This window comes from Caretta caretta, chromosome 10 (genome assembly GCF_965140235.1).
Source record: "Caretta caretta isolate rCarCar2 chromosome 10, rCarCar1.hap1, whole genome shotgun sequence".
NCBI lineage: Eukaryota > Metazoa > Chordata > Testudines > Cheloniidae > Caretta > Caretta caretta.
Window position 1 is genome coordinate 31861260 of NC_134215.1, and position 25085 is coordinate 31886344.

A 25085-nucleotide genomic window follows, 5' to 3' on the forward strand; every position below is an offset into this window, starting at 1 on the left:
ACCTTTAAGGAAGGAGATTCCACCACCTCCCTAGATAACCCATTCCAGTGCTTCACCACCCTCCTAGTGAAAAAGTTTTTCTTAGTATCCAACCTAAACCGCCCCCACTGCAACTTGAGACCATTACTCCTCGTTCTGTCATCTGCTACCATTGAGAACAGTCTTAGATCCATCCTCTTTGGAACCCCCTTTCAGGTACTTGAAAGCAGCTATCAAATCCCCCCTCATTCTTCTCTTCTGCAGACTAAATAATCCCAGTTCCTTCAGCCTCTCCTCGTAAATCACATGCTCCAGCCCCCTAATCATCTTTGTTGCCCTCCACTGGACTCTTTCCAATTTTTTCATGTCCTTCTTGTAGTGTGGGGCCCAAAACTGGACACAGTACTCCAGATGAGGCCTCCCCAATGCTGAATAGAGGGGAATGATCACATCCCTCAATCTGCTGGCAATGCTCCTACTTATACAGCCCAAAATGATGTTAGTTTTCTTGGCAACAAGGGCACACTGTTGACTCATATCCAGCTTCTCGTCCACTGTAACCCATAGGTCCTTTTCTGCAGAACTGCTGCCTAGCCACTCTGTCCCTAGTCTGTAGCAGTGCATGGGATTCTCCCGTCCTAAGTGCAGGACTCTGCACTTGTCCTTGTTGAACCTCATCAGATTTCTTTTGGCCCAATTCTCTAATTTGTCTAGGTCCCTCTGTATCCTATCCCTACCCTCCAGCATATCTACCACTCCTCCCAGTTTAGTGTCATCTGCAAATTTGCTGAGGGTTCAATCCACGCCATCCTCCAGGTCATTAATAAAGATATTGAACAAAACCGGCCCCAGGACCGACCCATGGGGCACTCCGCTTGATACCGGTTGCCAACTAGACATGGAGCCATTGATCACTACCCGTTGAGCCAGACGATCTAGCCAGCTTTCTATCCACCTTATAGTCCATTTATCCAGCCCATTAGTCTTGCCAGCAAGCTAAAGAAGTCTGTGGGAGACCATATCAAAAGCTTTGCTAAAGTCAAGGAATAATACGTCCACTGCTTTCCCTCATCCACAGAGCCAGTTATCTTGTCATAGAAGGCAATTAGGTTAGTCAGGCATGACTTGCCCTTGATGAATCCACGCTGACTGTTCCTTATCACTTTCCTCTAAGTGCTTCAGAATTGATTCCTTGAGGACCCGCTCCATGATTTTTCCAGGGACTGAGGCGAGGCTGACTGGCCTGTAGTTCCCCAGATCCTCCTCCTTCCCTTTTTCCAAGATGGGCACTACATTAGCCTTTTTCCAGTCATCTGGGACCTCCCCCGGTTGCCATGAGTTTTCAGCAATAATGGCCAATGATTCTACAATCACATCCGCCAACTCCTTTAGAACCCTCGGATGCAGTGCATCCGGCCCCATGAACTTGTGCTCATCCAGCTTTTCTAAATAGTCCTGAACCACTTCTTTCTCCACAAAGGGCTGGTCACCTCCTCCCCAGGCTGTGAATGAACATATTCATCATGGTATTAGCTTTTGCTACAGCAATTTTTTTATTTTTATCACAGACGCTTATTAATTGGATCTATTTTCCCGTGGTCCATTATTACAGATTTTTTTTTTTTAAAGATATCAAACAGATGCAATATTTTCATCTCACTATCCCTAGCTGCTTTGGAAGGACAAATCATCTTCTAAGGGTTTGTCTACACAGTGTAATGTGCACTTCCGGGGGTGGGTTTTCTAAAGCACAGTGGCGTGCTGCACATGAATTAGTCCATTGAGACCCTGCTGGTGCACACTTAAGGTTGGTCTACACTTAGAGCTGGGGATGTGAGTTAGTAGTGCAGTCACAGTAGCAAGGGCAGTGGCTTGAGCTAGCTGCCCAAGTACATACCCATGGAAGCTGTGTGGGTTTGTCCTGGAGGGGAGCTAGCCCCTCCTACTGCTAGCTGCTGTACCCTGGCCACACTACTATTTTTAGCATGCTAGCTTGATAAGATCTAGCACGAGTACATCTCCTCGAGGTAGGAATCACAACCCAAACTCCGAGTGTAGGCATACTCTAAAGATTCCCCACTGCGGTCTAATGTAATTCTGTTTCAAACAGCACTATGTTAAAGAACACTAGACCCTGTTGGTGTGCACTAAAGATACCCTACACAGACCAATTTATGTGTAACACATGAGTGCACTTTAGACCCTGCCTCCCCATAAGTGCACATTACCACATAGTATAGACAAATCACACACTGCTTCAGCACAAACTTCTACTGTTTGCCTAATCTAGACAAACCCTTACATGTGCTAAGAGGTCAAGATCAGGTTGGGGTCAGTTAACAGACTACATCTATTGCCTAAACACAGGATAACACCCTTTACCTTGACTTAGCTGGCTGAGGTAAATTTTAGGCTCCTCCCTAGGCTTGACTTAAATCTGTTCTTCCACATTGCTCAGGACACAGGCTCACAACTTACACAATTAGAAACATACAGTTTTCCAGAGGTCGAACAAAGAATTGTCCCCACAAACAGCCCCCCATTTACTTCTATGCTTGACAGAAAAGATGGGCCTTGCGTCGTGCCTGATAAAGTCTGACTCTGCAAAGCAGATGGAGGTGGTAATTCCAGAGTCAAGAGCCCCCAGCTAAGAACTCCCAGAGACCAGGACTATTACAAATAAGTTTAGGGATTGCTAGCTCCATAGCCCCAAATGAACTCAACTGCTGTGTCAAGGTGGGTGAGGGAATAACTTTTATTGGACCAACTTTTGTTGGTGGGAGAGACAAGCTTTCAAGCTACACAGAGCTGTTCTACAGGTCTGGGAAAGGTACTCAGTGTGACAGCTAAATACGAGGTTGAACAGATAGAGATTATGTGCTATTTATGCTAACCTAAGGGACCATTCAAAGTGAAGTGACCCATTAACACCTCTGTAGTCATAAGACAAAAAGGAGGGTTAGTTGGTTACAGATTGTTGTAATAAGACATTAATCCAGTGTCTTTATTAAAGGGAACCCAGGCAGATCCAACATATCTGGCCACAGCACTCTCAATGAAAGAATATGGGGACTCTCAAAAATCATCCTGAAGCCACTCACCACACAAAGGGCCAGCTTCCTCAGGACACAACCAACTTCCTCCACAAACTCCAAAACATTAAGAACTTCCCTCAGAACACCATCTTTGCCACCATGGATGTCACTTCCTCATACAACAACATTCCTCACAATGAAAGCATAGCTGCCTGCCTCAAATATTTACAAGACAATGGGCAACCCTCCAATATCCACCCCAGACACAAATCTCCAAACTCATCCATTTCATTCTCACCCAGAACAATTTTACGTTCAACAATAAACACTTTGTGCAAACCACGGGAACAGTCCTGGGTACTAGGATGGCTCCCCACTATGCCAGCCTCTTCCTGGGCCACCTTGAAGAATTTCTGGACAAACTTTGTACCACAAAACCAGTGATATACCCGAGATATATCTATGACATTTTCAGCCTCTGGACAGACAACTTAAACTCCCTCATAGATTTTCACCACAACTTCAATAAATTACCACCCATCCATTAAACTCTCTCTGGAACACTCCCTCACTAGCATCAACTTCCTGGACACCATAATCAACTTCAGCAATGGAACACCACAGACAACTATATATAAGAAACCCACAGATCACCACACTTACATTCACAGATCCAGTAACCACCCTAAACACACCAAGAAATCTGTTATCTACAGCCAGGCATTCAGATACCACAGAATATACTCTGAAGAGAAAATCCGGGATATATATTTTAAAACATGCAAAGCTACCTTCACCAAACAAGGACACTCCACCAAAGAAGTAAATGTATGCATGGAACAGGCCACCCAAACATCCAGAGAGAACCAGCTTCAACACAGAAATAAAACTCCGTCTGACCTTATACCCCTAATTGTCACCTACCACCCCAAACTGGAACCCATACGAGAGATCATCAAACAGGTAAAACACATACTTGATGGGGACCCTATCCTGAAGAAATCTTTCCTTAATCCCTTCTTCTGGCTTCAGACAACCCCCCAAACTCTTCAAGAGCACCATCAAAAGCAAGCTTCCCACAGACCAGGACACACTACCTCAAAGTGGCACCAGATCCTGCCAGAACAACAGATGCAAAATCTGCAGACATATGTCCTCCACTACGATGATCAATACACCTCCCACCCCCCTCCACATACACACACCCCTTTCAAGATCCATGGGATGCCAATCACAACATGTGGTGTACCTCATCCAGGGCACTAAATACCCCAACAACAACTATGTGGGTGAAACCATACAATCACCATGCTCTTGAATGAACTAATGCAGAAAAACTGTAAAAGAGAAAAACACCACATCACCTGTGGGTGAACAATTTTCACAAAGAGATCACTCTATGTCTGACCTATCAGTCCTCATCCTCAAAGAAAACCTGTTCATCATTTTCAAAAGATGAGCCTGGGAGCTTAAAATCACAACTTTGCTATACACTAAAAATCATGGTCTTAATAAAGACACTGGATTTATGGATTATTACAATGTGTAACCCACTAACCCCACTTTTTATCCTATGACTACAGGGATGTTAACAGGCCACTTCACCTTGAATGGTCCCTTAGAATATGTGCTAACTAATTATGCTAAATTATCTGCTGAACTTGTAATTAGCTATGACACTGAGTCCCCTTCCCAGGCTTGAGGAAGAGTTCTGTACAGCTCAAAATCCTGTCTCTCTCACCAACAGAAGTTGGTCCAATAAAAGATATTACCTCACCCACCTTGTCTTTCTAATATCCTGGGACCAACACAGCTACAACTCAACTGCTGCGGCAGAAGAGAATCTTTCAGAGGGCGAGGAGAATCTTTCAGAGAACCAGCAACTAGGCCAGGTTGTGAATCAATGTCAGAACCTTGAATTGTACTCAGAAAAGAATAGGAAACCAGAACAACTATTGAAGAACAGATGTAATAGGTTTCCATGGACTAAATTTACTAGTGCAAAAGCCAATACCAATGGTACCTGTCACTTCAAAGTAGTTTGTGTGTAGATTATACATGTACATTACAGGTTTCAGAGTGGCAGCCGTGATAGTCTGTATTCGCAAAAAGAAAAGGAGTACTTGTGGCACCTTAAGAGACTAACAAATTTATTTGAGCATAAGCTTTCGTGAGCATCCGATGAAGTGGGCTGTAGCTCACAAAAGCTTATACTCAAATAAATTTGTTAGTCTCTAAGATGCCACAAGTCCTCCTGTTCTTATTACACATTATAGTAATCCAAAGCAGATGTGACAGCCACCAGTGCATAAAGGTGCTCATGGGCTCAATACCACCTGAAGTTCCAGAACTAATCTAGAATTTGAAAACATCCCAGCTGCAAGTTCAGTGGGGAAAAGGTGGACAACTTTTCAACAGTGGAGCAGGAGTTACCCAACACACCCTCAACATCCTTCCCCCACCTCACTACCATCTCTGTCTGGCACAGGCGGAGCTTTATATGCAGCTCATATTTATCCAAGCCCCAGTCTTGATTAGAAGCCACAGTTAGCACTAGGATTAATGACAATGAAAACAGTGACTGTAATGGACCCCACCATGTTGCTGCTGTTTATACTTTTGAGTTACCTGTTACTGAAACATCACATGCCAGGCACGCAGCCTATCACATGCCTATCAAAAGCAGCTACCACACAGAACTTACTGAGATGTTTGTCTTGCTTTGAGTACTTCCATATTGCTTAGAATCATAGAGTTTAAGGCCAGAAGGGACCACCAGATTATCTAGTCTGACTTCTTGTATATCACAGGCCATTAACACCACCCAGCACCTGCACAGCGCATGCTAAACCCATCAAGTGAAATTAGACCAAAGTATTACAGCCCACAGGAGACAAAACAATTATGTGCTACATGCAGAGAATAGGAAAGACCAAGGTATGACATTGCACTCCATATGTTTATGGAAATATGCTTATGAGTGTAAATATAATGTAACTGGAATATGCTTTATGCAAAAGGTCTCTTGTAAGGTATCATTACAAAGTTTATAATCTACTGAGTGTGTTCATCCCTTTTGTATAAATGTATCATTCTCGTTTCTGAAACTCGAAATATGAAGTATGTGTCTCCTTCTGAAGACCTATTGTAATTATGCAAAGTGTGGGCCACTATTGGTGGCTTGGAATCTTGATGGCTCCCACTAACTAGGATAATTGGTTGTGAATGGCTCTGTTTACCTGCAAGCCTTCCTGTGTACCTGACATGGATAATGAAGAATGAGGTCTCACAGGACATGTAACCATGTCACATGATACTGGAATCCATCTTAAACCTGGTGCTTTTCCATTTAGAAGGAGGGGTGGGGACCCAGAGACACAAAAGATTCCCGCCTTGTACCAAACCTATAAAAAGGGGGTGGAACATAACAAAGGGGCTGCCAGTCATGAGAAATCCCCTAGTTACCACCTGAGCTGGAACTAACAAGAACTGCACCAGGGGAAAGGATTGGGCCCAGACTAAGAAGGTGTCTACTCTGTGAAAGAAGCTTATTGGAACATCTCTGAGGGTGAGCTATTACCTGTATCAGTTTCTTAATGTATTAGGCTTAGACTTGCATGTTTTGTTTTATTTTGCTTGGTAATTTACTTTATTCTGTCTGTTATTACTTGAAACCACTTAAATTCTACTTTTTATACTTAATAAAAATCACTTTGGTTTATTAATTAACCCAAAGTAAGTGATTAATACCGGAGGGGAGGAGAGAGGGGCAAACAGCTGTGCATATCTCTTTATCAATGTTACAGGAGTGCAGACAATTTATGAGTTTGCCCTGTGTAAGCTTTATACAGAGTAAAACAGATTTGGGGTTTGGATCCCATTGGGAACTGGGTGTCTGGGTGTTGGAGATAAGTGACTTGCTGAGCAGTTTTTGGTTAAAGTCTGAAGCTTTGGGGGCGTGGACCAGACTTGGGTCTGCGTTGCAGCAGACTAGCAGGTCTGGCTCAACAAGGCAGGGTTCTGGACTCCCAAGCTGGCAGTGGAAAACGGGCTCAGAGGTAATTCCAGCACGTCAGGTGACAGCCTGAAGGGGGTCTCTGTGACCGAGCCCATCAAACAAGGTACACCTATGCCTGAAGCCCCTGCAATGGAAGGGAATCGATTAAGACAGATACTCCCTTAGGCTCCATGCAAGAGTCCCTCTTCTTGGACATACTCAGCAGCCAAGAGTATTGAAAGGTTTAAAATGGTCTATGTTCACAGAGCAATTTCATGATGACAACACTGTACTGAGCTCCTGAAATTTGCTACCCACTCTATAAGTGTGCAAGTGAAGGCAAGCACACCTGTCACTGCCACAGAAGAGCTGCCCAATTCCTGTGTTCATCCCTGCACTGAACAGCCCTTAAGGGCTCATGAAATTCAAGCAAATTATACTGTTTGTACATCTCAACAACTTCAATAGCACAGAAAGTATCACCGCCCTGCCCAAATAAATGCCCAGGAAAAACAAATCTGCATTTTTCAAAGCAGTCCCACTACAGGCACTCATGGTCTGTCTACTTACAGACAAACACTGGCATTGGGGGACAGCATATAGACGTTGTTTTCACACAGTGGATAGACAATAATTGCTTTTCCCCAGTAAACCAGATGTGCAGCAAGCTGGAAAACCTGCATATAAAAAGAAACAAGACCAAAGATCATAATTAGGAAAGCAAAACAGCAACATTCAAACTTCCAGCAAAGAGCCCTTTATGCTGAGAGGAAAGCTCTGTCTGATCTGAAGAAAGCTAGCACTGTGCCATCACATCACTTCAATGGCAAAAATTTCTTAGAAGAAAATGATGTAACATGTGGCACATCAAAAAAAGAGTCTGACAAAGCTTCCACAGAAGTGATGCATTTCCAGGGCTTGGCTTCACATATCTAAGCAAATTTTATGTTTCCTGCTTCAAAGGAATTTCTTCAGACTGTGCTAGTAAAGGGTTTTACAACCAAGTAGTTTCCTTTATGCTTCACCCATCAATGGTTTATGCATGCATTCCACACACACACTACTCAAAATTCATTTGGTTAGATTAATATTTCATTCATATACATTAAAAATAAAATATAACTGAATAATTGGCTCACATCATATTAATGCATAAATTAAAAAGCAGTCAAAGTGGCACAGAAATACTGATCAGCTCAGCAACTTTGCAGTTGTTGTGAAAGTGACCATCAGTAATCCATTCTTTCTTTAAACCATACATCCCTGTGTGTAACCACTCACCATAAGATACTGCTGAAAAATCTTTCTAAGCATTAATGAGGGGCTTTAAAGCAACAGAATCAAGATTTCAAAGATTTTCATTTTAATGGGGTCACCAGGGCTGGCTTAGACTTGCTGAGGCCCAGGGCCAAAGCCTGAGCCCCTCCACCCTGGACCAGGGCCAAGTCAAAGCTCGTGGGCTTCCGCCCTGGGCAGCGGGGCTGAAGTTACAGGCTCCCTGCCTGGGGCTGAAGCCCTTGGGCTTTGGCTTTGGCCCCCCCCCGCCCAGGTCACTGGGGCTTGGGCTTTGGAACCCCCCCCATCACCCTTCAGGCAGCAGAGCTTGGGCAGGCTCATGCTTCGGTCCCTTTGTTGTCAGAAGGGGATCGCAGTGCAGTGAAGTTTGAGAACTCCTGGCCTAATGCAATAATGACCTGAAGAATAAGGAAGATCCTAAAGCTTCAGACAGCAGATATACACTTTTCTTTCTTTGCTCATTTTAGCAAATACAAAATACCAGCTGAATCACTTACCCAGAACCAAACTTAGGAAAGCAACATCCATTAGATTTCTGAATATTAGCCTTCAATATATTAATATACATCCAATAAACCGCATGGTTGAAAGAGAGCAAACATTAAGAAAAAGCTGCAGAGTTAGGGCCAGGTTTTCACAGGCACTCAGAACCCAGGAGCTCCCACTATTTCCACTGGCAGCTGAGAGGTGTTGAGCACGTTTGAGAAAACAGTCACTAAATATAACTGGTTTCTCTCTTTTCTTCCCTGACAGTCATGTCTAACTCCACACGCCATTTTCCCTGCATTTGCAGAAGAGTACTTAGCATTGATTTCTTTCACTATAATTCTATAGTTTACTGAAGCAGTATTCAGAGTGGTAGCCGTGTTAATCTGTATCAGCAAAAAAACCCACAAAAAACGACGAGTACTTGTGGCACCTTAGAGACTAACAAATTTATTTTGGCATAAGCTTTCGTGGGCTAAAACCCACTTAATCAGATGCATGCAGTGGAAAATACAGTAGGAAGATAATAGATAGATAGATACACATATACACACACAGAGAATATGAAAAAATGGGTGTTGCCATACCAACCGTAATGAGACCAATCAATTAAGGTGGGCTATTATCAACAGGGAAAAAAAAAAAAAAACTTCTGTAGTGATAATCAGGATGGCCCATTTCAAACAGTTGACAAGAAGGTGTGAGTAACAGTAGGGGACAAAAATTAGCATGGGGAAATAGTTTTTACTTTGTGTAATGACCCATTCACTGCCAGTCTTTATTCAAGCCTAATTTAATGGTGTCCAGTTTGCAAATTAATTCCAATTCTGCAGTTTCTAGTTGGAGTCTGTTTTTGAAGTTTTTTTGTTGGAGAATTGCAACTTTTAGGTCTGAAATTGAGTGACCAGGGAGGTTGAAGTGTTCTCCAACTGGTTTTTGAATGTTATAATTCTTGATGTCTGATTTGGGTCCATTTATTTTTTTGCGTAGAGACGGTCTGATTTGGCCAATGCACGTGGCAGAGGGGCACTGTTGGCACATGAAGGCATATATCACATTGGTAGATGTGCAGGTGAACGAGCCTCTTATGGTGTGGCTGATGTGATTAGGTCCTATGATGGTGTCCCTTGAATAGATATGCGGACACAGTTGGCAATGGGGTTTGTTGCAAGGATAGGTTAATGGGTTAGTGTTTCGGTTGTGTGCTGTGTGGTTGCTGGTGAGTATTTGCTTCAGGTTGGGGGACTGTCTGTAAGTGAGGACTGGCCTGTCTCCCAAGATCTGTGAGAGTGAGGGATCGTCCTTCAGGATAGGTTGTAGATCCTTGATGATATGCTGGAGAGGTTTGAGTTGGAGGATTCCACCATGGTTTCAACAATTCCTATCCCCCCCACCAACCTCAGCCTGGACCTGTCCACACAAGAGATCCACTTCCTGGACACTAGAGTGCTAATAAGTGATGGCCACAAACACCACCCTATACCCTACAGATCACTATACTTACCTACATGCCTCCAGCTTTCATCCAGACCACATCATACGATCCACTGTCTACAGCCAAGCTCTATGATACAACCGCATTTGCTCCAATCCCTCAGACAGAGAAACACCTACAAGAGCTCTATCAAGCATTCTTAAAACTACAATACCACCTGCTGAAGTGAAGAAACAGATTGACAGAGCCAGAAGAATACCCAGAAGTCACCTACTCCAGGACAGGCCCAACAAAGGAAGTAACAGAACGCCACTAGCGTCACCTTCAGCCCCCAACTCAAACCTCTCCAGCGCATCATCGAGGATGCCTGTAGTGAAGAGACACTGGGTGCCCAGATCTCTTTGGTCAGGGAGACTGGCATGCTGCATGGGGAAAGCATAGAACTCTTGGCCTTGGGAAAATTTAAAACAACTGTGCCTTTGGCGGAAGTGCACTTAGAATGGGAAGGTATAGAAGGCATTTTAAAAGTTGGCATGCTGGATTGCATTCCAGCAGGAGTTCATTCAGGTAATGCTGTATTACTATGTCCAAGGCTGTTAATTATGGTACCCATTGCAGACAGAAATATTGCTCTGTGATCCCAGGAGGGAACAGTGAAGACAGAGGAACAGCTAAAGGATGAGGGGACATCCCACCCCAGCTTAGAAGAGGGAAGCAGTCTCCAGGGACAAGGAAGGAGGACCCACTCCCAGTGGAGGAAGCAGCTCTCAGAGCTGCAGCAGGCAGGAATTTGCAGCAGAGCAGACAGAAGACCCATCCTTAGAAAGCACCATCAGAATAATCTCTGGGGGGAGTCCAGCTAGGGGAAACGGGGAAGGGTTTTCTGAAGAAGAGGAAAGATTGTACAGGGAAGCCCTGTAGAGGCTCTGAGATGCCTTATAAGAAACTTGTGCCAGTTAAACATAATAGGAAGCTAATGATGTTAGCCCACAATTGTCCTTTTGCTGGTCACTTGCAGACTTAAAAGGACTTATGAAAAGATAAGAAGGAATTTTTATTGACCAAATATTCGGAATGAGGTGAGAGACTATTGCAGGTCTTGTGACTTGTGCCAGGACCAGAAGAGGCCAGTATGGTCTTACAAAGCTCCCCTGCAACCCTTACTTGTTACTTACCTGCAACCAAGGAGGCAATTCTTAGGGTTCCAACAAATATTGTAGCTCTTTGCCCCAGCAAAACCAAAGGGGAAAACATTTTGATGAAAATGGATTATGCCACTAGGTATCCAGAAGCAGTTGCTTTAACATAGAGATTGATATAGTGGCAAAAGCCCATTTCACTATTTTCAGCCAAGTAGGTTTTCCTAAAGAGATTTTGTCAGATTGTGTGTAAAATTTCACATCCCAAATATTCAGTGCATTGTGGAGGATCTGTGATTTAAAACAGCTGAAGGCTGCCCCATATCACCCAGAGACGAACAGTTTGGTTGAAAGGTTCATAGGGACACTGAAATCTATGCTGGGAATGTATGCAAACAAAAGGGCAAAGGGCTTGGGATGAAAAATTACTCTGTTATTTGTCTTTAGGGAGGTGCCCCAAGAGTCCACAGAGTTTTCCCTATTTCATCTCCTGTATAAGAGAAAAAAGTGACAGGACACCTAGATCTTATCAGGCCCTTCTGGGAGATGGGTATGGAATCAGAAGGAGAACCAGCGATTGGATATGTACAAAAGTTCAGAAAGGAGTTAAGACATGCTGGACGTGGTTCAAACTAACCTCATGGATAGCCAGACCACACAAACAGCATAGTATGATAAGAATGCTTGAAGTTGTGCTGTTTTGAGGAGGGGGGTTGGTAATACTACTGAAACTGCTCTCTGTAAAAAGGGAGCAAAATGCAAAATTCATGGGAAGGTTGTGGAGAGAGAAAATCAAGTCATGTACAGTGTAAAAAGACCCCACAGCAAGAAGAAAAGGAGTACTTGTGGCACCTTAGAGACTAACCAATTTATTTGAGCATAAGCTTTCGTGAGCTACAGCTCACTTCATCGGATGCATCTCACGAAAGCTTATGCTCAAATAAATTGGTTAGTCTCTAAGGTGCCACAAGTACTCCTTTTCTTCTTGCGAATACAGACTAACACGGCTGTTACTCTGAAACCCACAGCAAGGTTGCCCACAGACAGTGCATGTGAATAGACAAAGCCTATCACAATACAGAAGTGACTGTGAATATGCTTTGTTGTGATGACAGGGAGTCTGAGACTTGACACTTCATTGATCTGGTGACTGAATGCCCCAATGACTCATCATTTGAAAGCACGGAGATATGCAAAGAGCTAACAGACAGAGAGGGAAGAAATCTTGGCTGAAAGACACAAGCAGATATTTTCTAACATGCCAGTGATGACTCATAAAATGGTCCACAAGACGCTGTGGATCCCCAACCTGCACCTCGCAGGGCATACTGAACCACTGGGAAAGTGCACTAGCAAATTCATAAAGCAACACAGAGTATTCAGAATATGGGATCAAGTATCAGGGGGTAGCCGTCTTATTCTGTATCCACAAAAAAAACAAGGAGTCCGTTGGCACCTTAAAGACTAACAGATTTGGGCATAAGCTTTTGTGGGGTTTTTTTAATCACGAAAGCTTATGCCCAAATAAATCTGTTAGTCTTCAAGGTACCACCAGACTCCTTGTTGTTTTTTGGGGTATGGGAATAATTAAAGAGTCTGACAGTTCCTGGGTATCTCCTGTGTTGGTTCCTAAGACAGATAAGACTGTAAGGTTTGTGTTGATTATAGAAAATGCCATATTGTCACAGTTTCTGATGCCTATCCTATGCCCAGAATTGATAAAATGTTATATTTTGCTTTGCCCAAAGTATCTCTTAGCACAACTGATCTGGTAAAAGGATATTGGCAGATTCCTTTGGACAACGATGCATAGAAGAAATCTACTTTTATTACTAATATGGGTATAAACTTCATGAGTTCAAAATGTTATCTTTTGGATTAATTAATACAGGAGCCACTTTTTAGAGGCTTGTCAACCAAGTGCTAAACAGATTATGAGACTTCACACGATAATATAGCGATGTTCAGCTACTCTTGGTTACTTCACAAGAGACACTGGAGGGCTGTACTTTCAAAACTCAGAGATGGAAGTCTTACTGTGAAGGTCTTTAAATGTACAATATGAGCAATAAAGGTTCCTTATTTGGGATACTGTGTAAGAGGGTGGCCAAATCTCTCCTGATCCCTTGAAAGCAGAAGCTATTAACAACTGACCTGTGCCCCAGACCAAAAAGCAGGCCCAATCTTTCATAGGCATGGTTAACTATTACTGCTGATTTCTGCAGGAGTTCATTGACATTATGTCTGCTATCACAGACTTCTGCAAGAAGACAAAGCCAAACAGAGTGGTGTGGACAAAAGTTTGTCAAGAGAGTTTTGATAAAGAAAAATCTCGTCAGAAAAGCCTATTGTGGCCAGTCCAGATTTTGACAAAATGCACATGAATGCATCAGACATTGGTTTAGATTCAGTTCTAATGCAGTCGGGAAAAGTAACAAAAAGCAGTCCACTGCTTTCTGAAGTAAAGAAGTTGGCACCCACCAAACAGAATTACTCTGTCATAGGAAAGAGTGGTATGCCATTGTATGGCGTTATCATGCACTTAAGGCCTTTTCTCTAACAGAAAATTCAGGGTTCTAACTGACCCCTCTCCATCAGTTTGGTTACACAGAACCAAGGGCACCAATTCCAAACTGCTGCGGAGGTGTAGGATGTTCCAAGAATATATGGGAATTGTGCATATTAAAAGGGAAAGAAAATATAGTGGTATATCTCTGTCCAGGAAAGAGGATTCTGATCCACTGCCTACTGTTCAGCCTACGGCTGACCCTCCCACAGCACTGTAAGAGGTATGACCCTTGCAGCCCCTCAGTGCTAACTGGCAGAGGCCCCTCCATATTGTAATTCATATTAGACCTGACACACTCATTACCCCTCGACATACTTTTGTCATAATATGTATGTATTATGGGGTCATGTATCACATGTAAATTGGTGACATGCTGGTCCCAAAAATCACTGTGTGATGTACGTACAGATTATGTACGAAGAGTCGTATACGTGTCCTGGAAATGTGTTCTTAAAATGTGTTTGGGAGGTGGTGCAAAAAATCAGCCTGCCCTCCGCAAAGGAATGTGTATTTACCTGCCTAACTAGCTTGATAACTGGCAAAGAACAATGAAAATACATTTACATGCACAGCAGAAAAAGCTATCAAGTTAACAAGCTATGGGGGAAGGAGCTTAGTGAGCTCAGTAGGGGGACCGGAGGGGGGTGGGGTGGGGGAAGCGTTTCCTGGCTCTTGAGGTCTAGAAAATGGGCTTTGGGTAATATAAGGGGAGCAGGTTAGACAGGGATGGTCTATGTATTCTGCCTCAGTAGGAGGGCGGGACTTGAGGTCCCTTCCAGTTGGACATTTCTATGATTCTGTCTGGTCTGGCTGCTGTCAGAGACAGGATTCTGGACTATATGCACCACAGGACTGGCAATTCTTGTGAAGCCAGATTCCCTGAAGGTTGGAGAAGCAGGAAAACATGACACACATTAGAAATTCAGCCTCTCAGACAGCTAGACATTTTTCAGTTTCTAGCGTATAAACCCTGTCATTTTTGTACTGTTGCAGCCCCTGTTTCAGGGCTAAGATATTCTCTCGTCCCAGCAGCACAACTTAAGAATAAACTGACATTTCCCACAGGGTGGGAAACCCAGGCCACCACCGAACCACGGTCCAGACACTGAACTGAATTGAGTGTTGCTGAACTGACCCTGTTATACTGTCTCCCCTGCTCCTCACCCCCAACCCACTTATTTGTCCTATCTTACCATTTTACCTTTTAGACAGTCAGCTCTTTGGGGCAAGGACTGATTTATTGTGTGTTTGTACAGCACCTTGTACAATGGAGCCCAATCTGATTGTGGTGTTTGGGAGTTAGTACAACATGTATAAGATAGCGGGTAGAATAGCTACACAATGCTGAAGCAGCAAAGTAGCATTTCTGCTCTCTCAGAAAGGAGGAAACCCAAATCCAGCACTGTGAATTAGCAGACCCAGGTGCAACAGTAACAGATATTCTGAGACTGGGCAAGGTTAGATTGCACGTACATTTTAAATGTACACTTACAAAGTAAAGAGCAATGTGAAAGAGAGAGTAGGGGATTAAATTACTAGAGGCCAAGTTAAAGTTCGTTCTGAATTGGCTAACAGCACGAGGGCTGACCAACTTCTCCCTCCACCAGGAGGGGCTGATGCCTTCTCCAACCCTGTCCCTAGCGCTAAGACTTTAGCCCTTTGAGCATTCTATGCACATATAAAGGATACTATAGAAACACCACAGACACTAAGAAGGAAAATGCCGAATGAATTGAAACAGCTTCAATTAAAACGGTCAGCTGTACCTGTAGTAATGCCAGGTCAGCATCCTGAGCCAACTGCTGCAGATTCTTCACAGCAGAGGTAGTTTTAATCACTCTCACCAGGGCCGGGGAACAGTCCAATGGGAGCTCATTAAGCAACGATTTCTCATCATTCAGTAGTAATAAGGCATGGTAAGGCCTGTAGAAAGAACATTGCCATCTGTAATTGCTTCTTTCTTGAAGGATGAGGATACCTCACTATGGCAGAGACCTGGAACATGTGGTCAAGCTACTGGCAAAATAGACCATCTGATACTGTGATAGCTATAGCGAAGGACTATATTCACAGTTAGTTCATTCTTGTTTATGTCACGAGACAAGCTGCCTTCTGTCAAAGAGTCTTAAGCCTCTATCACCATTTGGAAAGCCTAAAAGCTAGCCAGACAGGTAGACAGATTGTGGTCCCAAGGGAGCAGGGATGAAATGCACACACCTCACTGTGCACTGCTGATCAGAACTGGGCACTAAAAATGAAAGTAATGAAGCAGGTGACTTTTACAGCTAAACCTCCATAGAACAGCGGGAAACAAAAATGCGACCAAAAAAACCTACAGGAAATACCAATCCTTCTGAATTTAGTTACTTCATGGAACTGTGATATGGACAAGAAATCACCTCAACGTGAATATGGTTAAAATGAACTGTTTGCTTTTAAGGATGGCACTTTGAATGGGGAATATCTTGCAATAACCTCTAAGACAAGATCTTTCAACTGTAAACAATGCAGAAGCTGGCTGCTGCATTACATTGAAACCTCAGCATTGCCACCGAGTGTGTTCAGTCAATAACAGTGCTACAAATACCTGGAAAAAAAAGTCTTGGCACAAGAGAATAGGCTGGGGCGCAGAGCTTAGTTTCAGCTCATTATCACCACTTAGAGAACCAAAATGGGCTCTAATTTTCACACCACACCACACCGACACAGTCCATTTCCAAGATTTGGGAGCACAAAGAAAATAGTCAATCTTCATTATTTTCTGTAACATTTCTCAGGAAGGCTGTAAAGTGTTTGGGTCAATCAGAACAAAGGGAGAGAAGTCAAATGTTAGTGTCAGAAAGGCACAAGAACATGCAGGCACTGAAGAACGGGGTATATTTACCTAATAGCTTTCAGGCTTCTTTCAATCGCTTCAGGAGGTATAAAGCTTGTTGCAACATAATGGATTTTATGAGGCAGACAGAAACTCACTTCAAGCCAGTTGTTGATGTGCAATCTCACCACCCCTGTAGTGCAAAGACTTAAACAAAAAATAAATAAAATATAAAATAAATACAGCATTTGCTGCCTTTCTCCTGAGTAAAAGCGATGAGCCAGATTCACCCGTGCTGATGCCAGAACAACAAGAGAGGAGAGAGACTGCACCTCCCTCCTTTCAGCAGCTGCCAGGGACCAATTTGACTCTAGTCCAGGGGTGGACAAACTTTTTGGCCTGAGGGCCACATCAGGGAATAGAAATTGTAAATGGCGGGACATGAACACTCACAAAATTGGGGTAGGGGTGCGGGATGAGAGGTTTGGGGTGCAGGAGGGTGCTGGGATCGAGGGGTTTGGAGAGCGGGAGAGGGATCAGGGCTGGGGCAGGGGGTTGGGGCTTGGAGAGAGGCTCAGGGGTGCAGGCTCCGAGCAATGCTTACCTCAAGTGAATTCCGGAAGCAGTGGCATGTCCCTTCTCTGGCTCCTACGCGTGGAGCAGCCCCCAACCCTGCTAGAGCGCCAGAGCGGGGCCATGCAGCTGCTTCCAGGAGCTGCGTGGTGCAGCCCCCAGAGCCTGTGCCCCAGAGCGGGGCTATGCCCCAGCCCCCAACCCAGCACCCCCGGCTGCAGCGCCAGAGTAGGGAAAGCTCCAGACCCTGCTCCCCAGCTGCCCACCCCTGCTCTGGTCCATAAGGCCTGCTTTAATTTGTCTCTTATAGGCTGTTGCATGGTCACAGAATCATACGAATGCCCCAATCACTCTCCCTCTCTCCCTCCTCCAGCTGGCCCTCACCCCACACCAATGCACCAGGCAGGGAGGAGGATCTCCTGTAAATGTGATGCAGAGGCCCTGTGGTGGGGTGTTCCCAAGGGAGGTATGGTGGGACTGGAGAATGGCACACGGGGCAATGATGAATTGGGCCCAATGTTTCCATCGTAATTTTACCGTATGATAAAGAGGGAGGGAAGTTCCCTTACTGCTCTTTAGGCATTACAGAGCAACATGTCACCACAACACTGATTCCATAGATTCTACCTAGGTGGCGTGTTTCCCATTGACCTGCTCCTGCTTGTCACAGGAAATCATGAAAGTTGCTGTTAAATAGTTCCTTCATTCTAGGAAAGCACAGCAGCTAAAACTAAACTTTTAAACTTCCCAAAAGAACAGGATTGAAGTGGAGAGAATATGCACTTCAGGAAAGATAATGAAGTCTGATCCCAGTGTTTGGCTGGAAAGCAGCTTTAAGTATCTTTTATTTACTACCCCTAGAAAGTAGAACACATAGCAAGCAGGGAGTTTGGGGCAGCCGGCTTCACTCAAGCAGATCTGTGTTCTTGTTTTTAGACAGTGACATATTTACTCCTTATCTTTATGGCATTCACTACCTCCTCCACCACCCAAGTACAAGCACACTTGGGTGAAACACCCCACCCTCTCTGTATTATAAACATATCTGCTCAAAAAGTCATTTCTCGTGACTTGGGTGTGCTGGCTGAGGCCATAAAAAAAGCTGATGTCCCATCCAGGCCAGCTGACATCAGCATTTACATTAAACAGTTCCTAAAACAGAGCCTGAAAATCAGTTCAGTACATGGAGCCCTAAAACACTGTCTCTAGCTGCAGGACTATCTGGATTCAGAACCACAGAGGTCACCAAAAAACCTCGGTTCTCTCTGGATTGCATTTTTTAGGGTTTTGGTTTTTTAATACATTACACAATATTTTCAAAAAGGTTCTATATTTAAATGATTTCTCTGACAAGCTGTATTCAAAGCACACTCCCCAACAAAGTTGTTAAAAACTGACAAAGCCAAGTAATGCACATGCCAAGAAAGAGGCAGTTAATCAACCTCAGGAGGCTTGGCTTAAGGGCAGGCAGTGTCCCACTTCCCCTGGATTTTCGAAACCACCAAACACTAGGAATAAAGTTGTAGAGTCTTTGCCAAAGTCTCACTTCCAGACAACCCAAAAGGAAATGTCATCTATGGAGCACCACCTCTGCCAATCCAGGGCTCTCCTTTGGGAATTGATCATTTGCTCTAAAACATTTCAGATCATTTGCTCTAAAACCAAATTAGAAAAAGAACTTACATTTACCCAACCAGTGTGAAAGAGGGGTCACACTAATCTCCTGACTGCTGGCTAGTTGCCAGGTTTTTGACCAACGGGAACCAGTGGTTTGCAGGCTGCTCTGCTGATGATGCCAGTGCAGAGCAGAGAGGGAAGTTTATTGCCAGAAGCACTATTAATCAAAAGTGGGTGCCTTAAAATTAGCTACCTAACTACATTCAGAGCCAAGTGGCCTGACTTTCAGCCGTTCTGAAAACCTACGGCTCCCGCTAGCCTATGGCTGAGCATCCGTGGTTTTAAATTTTACACCAAAGATTACATTTTTGAAATTTTTGGCCAATTTTTTTTTTAAAGTTTAAAAATTTAAAATCAAAGGTACTGTACACCAGTACAGCAGAGAGATTTGAGTGATAAGTGTACAAACAGGAACACGAGAATATTGGTTTCTGGCTCTGAGAATTGAGAATTAAAGTCCAATAATTTTGTTAGTAGTTTTTGGAGCTGTGCTTTTTCTTTGTGCCAGACACTAGATCTCAGCAGAAGCAAGTCCAGTAATAAAAGTGTCACACAGAAACAGCCCAAGAATTTCCCCTTATCTCTGTGCAAAAAGCATTACAACACCGCACTGCACCCAAAGCCCTGGGGTGCACTTCGCTGCTTGGCAGTGGCCGGGCTGTGAGGGTGTGTGTTTTTCCTCTGATACCCTCATTTTATGTCAATCTTCAAAACAGTCAAAAATATCATAAAATAAAATAAAACAAAACCACCTTAATTGAAAATCCCATTTTAAAAATTAAGCATTGCAAAGTTTCATTTAAATAAATTTCCTAATTATTCTCTGAACAGGTGCACATAGACATTTTCCTGCCAGTATGACTCAGCCTAGAGCTGGCAAGCCCAATTCTCAGTTCAGTATAAAGCCTTTTCATATTGCAGTCATTCTACTGAGACAGCCACCAAAGGAGCCAATTATGTGCCGTTATGTGCTCACATGCTCCTTATGGGCACATGAGTCCCATCAATAGCATCACCACCATTAGGAAACAGGGTGGACAGAAGAGTTTCCCCACAGTGCACCATGTTTCTAAGGCTACAGCAGGGGTGGGCAAACTTTTTGGCCCAAGGGCCACACCTGGGTGGGGAAATTGCATGCAGGGCCATGAATGTAGGGCTGGGACAGTGATACTGAAGCGAGTGCAGGGTATGGGAGTGGGTGTCGTGTGCAGGAAGGGGCTCAGGGCAAAGGGCTGGGGCGCAGGAGGGATGCGGGGTGTACAAGGAGGCTCAGGGCAGGGGGTTGCGGTGCAGGAGGGGGGTACAGAGTGCGGGACGGGGCTCAGGGCAGGGGCTGCAGGAGGGATTTGGGATGCAGGCTCCGGCCCGGGACCGCTTACCTTGAGCGGCTCTGGGGTGGCAGTGGTGTGCAGCAGAGCTAAGGCAGACTCCTTGCCTGCCCTGGCTCTGCGCCGCTCCCAGAAGCAGCCGGCACCACGTCCCTGCGGCCCCTGGGGGAGGGAGGGGCAGAGGGCTCCACGCGCTGCTCTCGCCTGCAGGTACCTCCCCAAAGCTCTCATTGGCTGCAGTTCCCCATTCCCAGCCAATGGGAGCTGCAGGGGGCGGTACCTGCAGGCGAAGGCAGCATGAGGAGCTCTCTGCCCCCCTCCCTAGGGGCCGCAGGGACATGGTGCCGGCCACTTCTGGGAGTGGCGTAGGGCCAGGGCAGGCAGGGAGCCTGCCGTAGCCCCGTGGCGCCATGGGGGTGGCAATCCCGCTGGCTGGATCCAAAGCCCTCATGGGCCAGATCCAGCCCGTGAGCCATAGTTTGCCCACCTCGCGCTACAGTGTCGACATGGGGTGGGGGGCGCTAGACACTTCAGGATACCTTTACTTTGATTCGGGTCTGTGCACTTCAGTGTGGATGCCAGAACCCAAGGTTTGAGCATGAGTCAGAAAATTCTTAACCTATTGTTAAAATTAAATGTAGACATTCAAGCCCAGGGTTCCCAACAGATCACCTAACTCAAGTCCCACTATCCCTAAGTTTACATTGCTGTGTAAACAATAGCCTAAATTACCAAATATTCCACCCCAAGTCATGAATTCGCATAACAATTTTCAAATTTATCTGACTGTATGTAGTGTTTACAGAAGTCTGAAAAGTCAGCTTTAAACTGAAGCTATGTTACAGATTTAGCTAGAGTTCAGCTTCTTGCCACCCCATAACAGAGAAGTAATGGAGCAGAACAGGATTCTGTTCTGTGTTGTGCACCATCAAACTCGTTAGCTAAGATCTCACCCCAGAATCATTACTGGTAATGATCTGAGCTGCAGAAAGACCACAGCTTTACTCTCAGATCCCAGGCTGAACTTGAAGACCTGGTAGATAGAAAAATCCATTACTTGTAAATTAAGCAGATTTGATATGGAAGCCACTAAGAGTTGGAAGCCACTCTCACACATTCCTGAATCCCACATCCAGTCAGCAGCCAGAAGCCTTTAAAGGGCATCCAAAATTACACCACAGTACTACAAACTCCCTGGTTTTTCTTGGGCTTAAAGGATGAAATTTAAAACACACTTGTTTATCCTGGCTAAGGAAGATCCAGCAGATTCACCCACAATTGACGTACATTTGGTAACAAGCCATCAAGAGTGAACTCTTAAAATACAGCACAGTCATACAGTATTCTGGATATAACATTCACTCACACTGTTTACAATGCTCAAAGGAAACATGAAAATAAAAATGGACTCCGCAGAACAAATTATTAGGGGTGGGATCCATGAAGGGACTTAGGCACTGGAACTCAAGAGTCACAGTACCTAATTTTTAGGTGTCTAGAAAAAAAACTGTGATCCATAAAGATGAGTTAGGTACCATGGGTCCCTGAACAATGAACAGGGAGGGACAGACACCTAAGAATGCAATCCACAAAAGCCAACAAGCTATTCCAAAGCTGCCTAAGCTAGCCAAAGGTAGATGCCAGCAAGAGGGGTGTGTGCTAAGGCCCACCCCTCTGTCAAACAAGCACCTAAGTCTGTGCTGGGGGGGAGGGGAGGGGAAGGGAGCAGAATGAGAATGAGCCAATGAGAAAGAGAGACACTCTGTAGTCCAGTGGTCAGGGCACCCACTGGGAGGTGGGAGACCTAGGCTTCAGTCTCCCTGCTTCAATGGCTATGTATTTATCCACAATGGAACAACTTCAGCAGCCTAGATTGACAGGTTTCAGAGTAACAGCCATGTTAGTCTGTATTCGCAAAAAGAAAAGGAGTACTTGTGGCACCTTAGAGACTAACCAATTTATTTGAGCATGAGCTTTCGTGAGCTACAGCTCACTTCATCGGATGCATACTGTGGAAAGTGTAGAAGATCTTTTTATACACACAAAGCCCACATCAGTATATCGCATAGCTCAGTAGTTAAGAGTATTCTCCTGAGAGGTGGGAAACACCCTATTCAAATCCTTTCTTTCTCTTTGGCAGACAGGAGTGAACTGAACCGAGCGGTAGTGGGGAGCCCAGGCAGCAACCTGGAGGGGAGAGGGGAGCCAGGACCCTGAGGGTACCCCGGCTCCAAGCAGAGAGCCCAGGCAGCAGCCCAACTGGGAGTGAGGAGCTCACCAGGCTCTAACTGGAGCCCCTCCCCCCCCCAATCTGGAGGTGACAGCCCAAGCTGTGAGCCGCTTTCTGAATGACAGCGAACAGCCGATGTAAGTAACCTGCAGTGTCTACACAGACACTGTCACCCTAACTATACCGACATAAGCCCTACAACTCTTGTGGAGGTGGAATTATGATGCTGGTGTAGCAGGGCACTTACATCATCAGCAGGAGCAAGGCTATAGTGTGTACATGGACATAATTAGGTCGACCTAACTTTGCAGTTTAGACTAGGGCTAAGTAATAACATCTGAATCCAAAATTCAATGTATTCAATTATCTACATTAAAGTGAATGAGTAATAGTTGTAAGTGCAAGAGTAAGTGTCCACTAATTTTGGTTGTCCACTATGATGCCCTGAACATGATTTTCAGAGGTGATGAGCACCACAGTTCCAATTAAATTCAACACAGACACTCAGCACTTGTGGAATATCAGATCTGAGATGTCCCAAACTGGGTATCCAAAATTTGTAGATACTTATGAAAATGTTGGCCTTAACTTCTGCGCCTGTTTCTCCATATGCAAGATACAGATAATTATATCTACTCACCTTTTTACACCACTTCATCTACAAGTAGAGTGTCCTATAGACATGTTTATTAGATGTTATTCAAAATGTACCCTAGGAAGCGGATTATAGTCTTGTGTTGGTAGCCTGCTCTTTGAAATACAAAGCAGTAGCCATTTGGAGCATTGAATAAGATGTACCCCTTTTTGCATGTACACTACTTGTTATCTGTTATTTATGGCTTTTGGACCAAGCATTGCCATGCACTATGGCTGTTATTGTGTCAGTACATCAGCCTTATTCACGTGGTGATGTTGTAATTATTTTGACCTCTTAGTAGCCTCTTCTACTGAGCCATGGAGACCAGTTTGTGTATAAGTAGTCTCTGGGCTTGTCCAGATGACTAGTCAGTGCACTGCAAGGTGGGCTGTAAATCTACAACATACTAGCAAGTCACGCACTAACTGGCCACGTGGACCTTGCTACTGTGCACTAAAAATTCCCTAGAGTGTGCTGATCTACTCTGCTTTGAAACACTCCAACCTGCCACACACTTAAACTAGCCATCTAGACAAGCCCACTGTCTCAAAACCTTTTGTGGTGTACGTATCACTTTTGCTCTGTATTTCACCTTAGAAATTTCTACAAAGCCTGCCTATATTGTGGGGACATCTGACATTTTGAGAGACAAAGTTGAAACAAAATGTTAACAGAGAGACAACACCCTCATGAAGATTTTCTCTATTTTTGTTCATTCTTTCTTTGGTTGTCAGCCTTCCCCTAAAAGAAATCAGTCAGCCTGAAAGTGTGTGGTTGCTCTTGTATGAAAAACCTATCTGGAAAGGGATGGAAACAGTAGAGCCCCACTAGAACAGATAGAGGTTTTGAAGAAGAAAATATCAAGTGGTGGGCTGGTGTAAACCTAACAAAGCTTCTCTGCAGCTGTAGTTTAAACTATGGCAAACAGTCTGTTCGGTTACCTAAATTTGGACTAGTGGGAGGGTTTAGGTTTTATGATGAGTGCATGTTTGCAGCTTAGAAGTGAGCTGTAGCTGAGATATTTTGGCCTTCAAGCCATAGCTTTTTGTTCACGTTGTAGGCAGAGTTGTGTGAAAAATGTCTGAGGATCCCAAACGCATTAAAATCTTTTGAACTAATCATTAAAAACCCCTGCTTTCTGAGGTTCTCTTCTACAGTCATTAGGAGATCATGGGAACTAATGCTATAACTACCTGTAATCATGACAGCCCACCTAATTTATACCGCAATTAAAAAGATAGGAGCATTCAATGCATTTTGAGCTGTGACAAAAGGTTCCGATTTTTATACATCTCATGACACAGAATGAAGCACTACGGATATGTCAGATCTGACTTGAAATACTCCAGTGCCATCTAGTGGGGAGCACCTTGTAGGAAAATACTTTGAAACAATTGCATCCCCCTCAGTTACAGCACCACAGCTCCAATTAAAGTCAACTCAGGTTTGGCACTGCTGAAAATCAGGTCCAAGATGTTTCAAATTGGGCATCCAAAAAATCAGTGGATGTTTCTGACTTGCCCAAGTGAGCCACTGGCAGAACCAGAAATAGAACCTGGTTCACAACTCCATGTGCCCTATCTACTGCACCATGCTGCTTCCCAGGAGGTAAGCTGCCAGAAATTCATACACAATTAAGACAATAATTGGCTACTATCAAGATTTATAACTATTTAATTGCTTTGCCCACCTCAGACTAATCAAAGAGATACAAAGCATATAATGTTGTAAACAACTGTAATTGTACAGTGATGCTGATACAATGCCATAAAAGCAGACTCTAAAGATATAAAGCAAACAGCACTTGGTGAGGAAACCATCAAACAAGTTCATTCCAGCTTTAACTGGGATAGACTCTAGTAACGCCTTCAAATCAGAAATAAGCTAGG

General features: G+C 44.2%; 1 protein-coding gene across 7 annotated transcripts in view; it reads right to left on the minus strand.

Moving 5' to 3' along the window:
- Window positions 1-25085, minus strand: part of NPRL3 (NPR3 like, GATOR1 complex subunit) — a 92034-nt gene that overhangs the window by 33382 nt on the left and 33567 nt on the right. For 6 of the 7 annotated variants that reach the window (XM_048865940.2, XM_048865939.2, XM_048865941.2 and 3 more), the window contains 3 exons: window positions 16821-16958; window positions 15703-15859; window positions 7582-7688 (listed from right to left, as the gene is read on the minus strand). The exons of the other annotated variant lie outside the window; for it this stretch is intronic. In XM_048865940.2, the coding sequence (XP_048721897.1) occupies window positions 7582-7688; window positions 15703-15859; window positions 16821-16958 (402 nt within the window). The remainder of the gene's footprint in view (window positions 1-7581; window positions 7689-15702; window positions 15860-16820; window positions 16959-25085) is intronic. 7 annotated transcript variants of the gene reach the window in all.